Raw genomic sequence first — 4,319 nt, 5'->3', positions numbered from 1 at the left:
CTATATGTATTTTAATCCCTGAGGTTTTTCTCTATATGACGCTCGGTAATTATTACTTACAAATTACACTTGAAAATTTCAATTTATTCCACTGCATGGAGTCCGGGACGATGGTCGATGGAGGAGAGGAAAGGGCTATAATGCCATGGACTCATGACTACATACACCCGACAAAAGTCAAACCTTGTCTCCTACACATTATTATCAGAACCGGACCGGACCGGCCGGTTCGACCGGTCGGATCGGGAACCGGCACCAAGTCCGGTCCGATTCGCCTAAAAACCGAAATGGCAGCTTTGAACCGCCGGACCCATTGAACCGGCCGGTTTTAAGCAAAATTTCATTAAACCGGCCGGTTCTATCGGTTTTTATGGGTTTCCTATTTAATGTAAAAATTGGTTGGTTGTGTAAGGATTTGAACTCATGACCTCTTGCTTTTCATATTAGCATACTACTAACCAAGCCACCACCACTTTTTTGTTCTTTTAACTCTACTTTTAAGTACTTATTAAAATAAAATATTTATTTTGAAGTAAGAAATATTAAATATAGATACTTTCTTATACTATTGTTATATTTCTTTAAAATCATCATACTTTTATCTTAATTATCATAATTTTTTAATAATATGAATATTTATTTTATTTTAAATAAACGAGCGGTCCGACCCATCGAACCCCCGGTTGGACTCATAAACCCATGATCCCGTATCCCTTCCGGTTCATCATCCGGTCCGGTTCTGATAACACTGCTCCTGCACTCTATTCCTTTGACAACAGTTAGTCGCGCATCATATACCCAGGGTCCAGCATCAAACCTACGTGGGACCCGCAGTCCGCTCGTCCGATCCCACTTGGACGGCTGTCTCTTCGGCCTTTCTCATGATCCCATAACATGTGGCGCTAACTCCTACGTCAACACCATGGACCGCGCTCAACCTCCAACCAATAGGAGGCCGGCACGTAGGAATCACTGCAGAAGGCAGAAGCACCTGATCCCGCCGCGGGCGGTTAGAGGATAAATTCAGACCGAGGATAGTTGTGTAAATTCGCATTCAGAGCTTATTAGTACAGGGAGCTAGACCATCCTCCGCTTCCGACAGGGGGGACCCTGCCACGTCATCGATCCGCGGTATCCCGCCGTGAAGCGTCCTCAGCCGTTGGATGACACCCCAAACTCTCGACCCTAACCGTCGGATCGACCTTCGATCCAATCCTCGAACAAACCCATCCCCTTCCTTTTTAAATCCTCTGCTTCCCAACTTTCGCCCTGTTCAAGGGTCTCCATCTCACATCTTCACCACCCCTCTTCCCTTCAGCTCGTTTCCCGATCGACTGCCCCTCGCCTCTCCCCTCTACGATGGCTGCTGAAGAGCCGACGAATCCGGCTCCGGAGGGAGCTCCTCCGTCTCCTGCTGGCGGGAATCAGCCCAATTACCCTGAGGTGCTCTTGAATTTCAGCTCTGTTTCTTATGCTACTGGTTGATTGGTCGATTGGGTGGGGTTTCTGAGCTGGGGTTTCTGTATTTTTTGTTGATGGGGTTCATTTGCAGATGATCATGGCGGCGATTGAGTCGCTCAACGACAAGAACGGCTCCAACAAGTCGGCCATCTCCAGGTACATCGAGGCCAGTTACAGCGACCTTCCGCCGTCCCACTCGACCCTCATCGCGCACTACCTCAACAAGATGAAGCTTAGCGGCGAGATCGTCATGGCGAAGAACAACTACATGAAGCCCGACCCTAACGCGCCCCCCAAGCGCGGCCGCGGCCGCCCCCCCAAGCCGAAGGAAGCGCCGGCGCCAGCTGCGGTCGCTGCTTCCTCGCCGAGACCCCGCGGCAGGCCCCCTAAGCCAAAGGACCAGCTAGCCTCGCGGCCGCCGCCGCCTCCTAAGAGGGGCGGCCCCGCACCCACGGTGACCGGGAAGAAGAGGGGCCGCCCCCCGAAGGCCAAGCCCGCGGCCGCTGCCCCAGCGGCTCCTGTCCCGGCAGCGGCGGATGGCAGTGTGGTCAAGAGAGGAAGGGGGAGGCCGCCGAAGGTGAAGCCAGCTGTGGCGCCAGTTGGAGCCTGAGGGCTATAAGCGTCATGACAGTAGAAAAGCTAAAGAAGAGATAGTCCTTTTCCTTTTAGTGGGATTATTAATTTCTTTTTTGTTTTTTTACTTTTTTTTATTTAGTAATTGTCATCAGTGCTAATGATGTTGTTTGTAGCTTTTTTTTTCCCCCTTTAAGTAGGAATTTTAATTTTAATGGTGAAGAGTGGTCCTTTAATTAGAGAAGAGAGAGCAGTGTCAAGTCAAGAGAGGGGAAGGAGGGCTTTAATTAAATGGGAATGTGAATGTAATTGGAATGGAAGATGGGTTGTACATTTGTTGGATCCACCGGCAATGAAGGCTTTTTTCAAGCTTGGGTGTTCTATTATATTATTATGTTCTCTCTGGTGCAAAATTGACTAAGTTTGGTTGCTCCTTTCGGGTTTTGCCTTTTCTCTTTCTTGGCCATGTTGGTGAAAGTTTTTCTTTGGTAGTGAAGTAATTATGTCTCCAAGTGACTTATTATACCCTGAGCAGTTAGGTAATTGTTTTGGAAAACTATTTGATACAACATTTTAATCGTCCCTTGTGAACGCAATCGTCCCTTGTTTAATTTGTTTATTTTAGAAAGATTGGGGGAGCTCCTGTTCGTCATAAGATTAATTTGTTTATTTTAGAAAGATGGGGGGAGCTCCCTATGGTTTTTCGGGATTACAAGTGATCTATTGTGTTCATTACTATGTGGAAAATTGCTTGTAATATTAGTATTATCATAACCGAACTAGATGTTATAGATTTAATTGGGGGTTTGATGGGTCAGATTGTACAACTAATTTTTTATAGGTTTAATTGGAGGTTTGATGGGTCAGATTGTATAACTAATTAAAATGAAATAAACATTTTTATCATTTAGAAAAAAATTAAGAGTATGATGAAAATATGACAATTTTTTTAAAAAATACAAGACTAACAAAAGAATATATCTCCATCTAATATCTGTCTTCCCAGGATAATTATCAAATGTCCCTGTGTGCAGTTAAAAGTTTAGAAAAAAGAGCAAGAACACAGTAGTGACTGGTGAATTGTCCAAATAGTAGAAAAACCTAAGCATCATTACTTTTGGAGAATTCTTTTCTATGAAAATTTTCTGAATAATGAAGAACTGCAAAAAAATTGCTTGCTTATAATGAAATGAATTTATTTTTCCATTATTTTCCCAATTTTCCATAAGTCCATTTATATCATTTTTGCATTTTATAATTTATAACTAAAGACTGAGAAGAATTGGCTGAATCCTCACTTACATAGTGAGGTGAAATTGATTGAAATAAATAGTCGTATACAAGGGTCTAATTATGGAAGCTAGTTCTAGATATGAAAACAATATATATACACGACTAAAATACATAAGTTATAAATAGCAAGCATTGATGGTGATGATTCATGCTAATCTTCTCTATTACTCCCCCGCAAGCCGAACGGGGACTTCGCCACGTGAAGCTTGAAGCGGATGTCAATGAAGCGAGTGGAAGATAAGCCTTTGGTGAGTACATCAGCGAGTTGATCATCGGAGTTAATGAAGTGAATAGAGAGTTGCCTGCTCATGAAGAGCTCCCGTACAAAGTGATAGTCAATCTCAATATGCTTGGTCCGAGCGTGAAAAACTGGATTCGCTGTAAGATATATCGCAGAGATATTGTCACACCAAAGAGTCGGAGGATGACATTGGGAAATTCCAAGTTCCCGAAGGAGAGACTGAAGCCATAAAATTTCAGCGGTGGCATTGGCAAGACTCTTATACTCAGACTCAGTACTCGACCGGGCGACTGTCCTCTGCTTTTTGGAGCTCCAAGAGACGGGATTGGAGCCAAGAAAGACTATGAAACCACTGACAGAGCGACGATCATCAGGGTTACCGGCCCAATCAGCATCAGAAAAGCCATGAATAGATGAGATGGAGCCCGGGCGAATATGAAGACCATAAGTAATTGTACCCTTGAGATAACGGAGGATACGTTTCACTACCATCCAGTGAGCAGTAGTTGGACAGTGCATAAACTGACATACCTGATTTACTGCATAGGCAATATCAGGTCTAGTGAGGGAGAGATACTGAAGGCTGCCTACCACACTTCTGTAGAGAGAAGGATCTTGAAAGATATCTCCATCATGAAGGGAAAGTCTGGATCCTGAAGGGACTGGAGAGCTAATAGGCTTGCACTCCAGCATAGAAGTGCGAGTAAGAAGATCATGAATATACTTGGACTGTGTCAGATAGAGGCCAGTA

General features: G+C 44.3%; 1 protein-coding gene across 1 annotated transcript; it reads left to right on the top strand.

Annotated features, from left to right (window-relative positions):
* The first annotated feature begins 1,254 nt into the window (after positions 1 to 1,254).
* LOC116201873 (HMG-Y-related protein A-like) lies at positions 1,255 to 2,415 on the top strand. Its single transcript, XM_031533315.1, has 2 exons — positions 1,255 to 1,443; positions 1,553 to 2,415. The coding sequence occupies exons 1-2, from the start codon at positions 1,360 to 1,362 to the stop codon at positions 2,069 to 2,071; spliced, it is 603 nt and encodes a 200-aa protein (XP_031389175.1). The 5' UTR covers positions 1,255 to 1,359; the 3' UTR covers positions 2,072 to 2,415.
* The last annotated feature ends 1,904 nt before the right edge of the window (positions 2,416 to 4,319 follow it).

Source organism: Punica granatum, chromosome 3 (genome assembly GCF_007655135.1).
Source record: "Punica granatum isolate Tunisia-2019 chromosome 3, ASM765513v2, whole genome shotgun sequence".
In the NCBI taxonomy this organism is placed as follows: domain Eukaryota; kingdom Viridiplantae; phylum Streptophyta; class Magnoliopsida; order Myrtales; family Lythraceae; genus Punica; species Punica granatum.
The sequence above is the reverse complement of the archived record's forward strand: the minus strand, read 5'-3'. Positions and strand labels throughout refer to the sequence as shown.

Excerpts from the sequence above, each read along its gene's own strand:
- LOC116201873 (XM_031533315.1), top strand. The coding sequence starts at position 1,360 with ATGGCTGCTGAAGAGCCGACGAATCCGGCTCCGGAGGGAGCTCCTCCG. Across the intron at positions 1,444-1,552 it reads ATCAGCCCAATTACCCTGAG|ATGATCATGGCGGCGATTGA; the intron begins GTGCTCTTGAAT and ends GTTCATTTGCAG.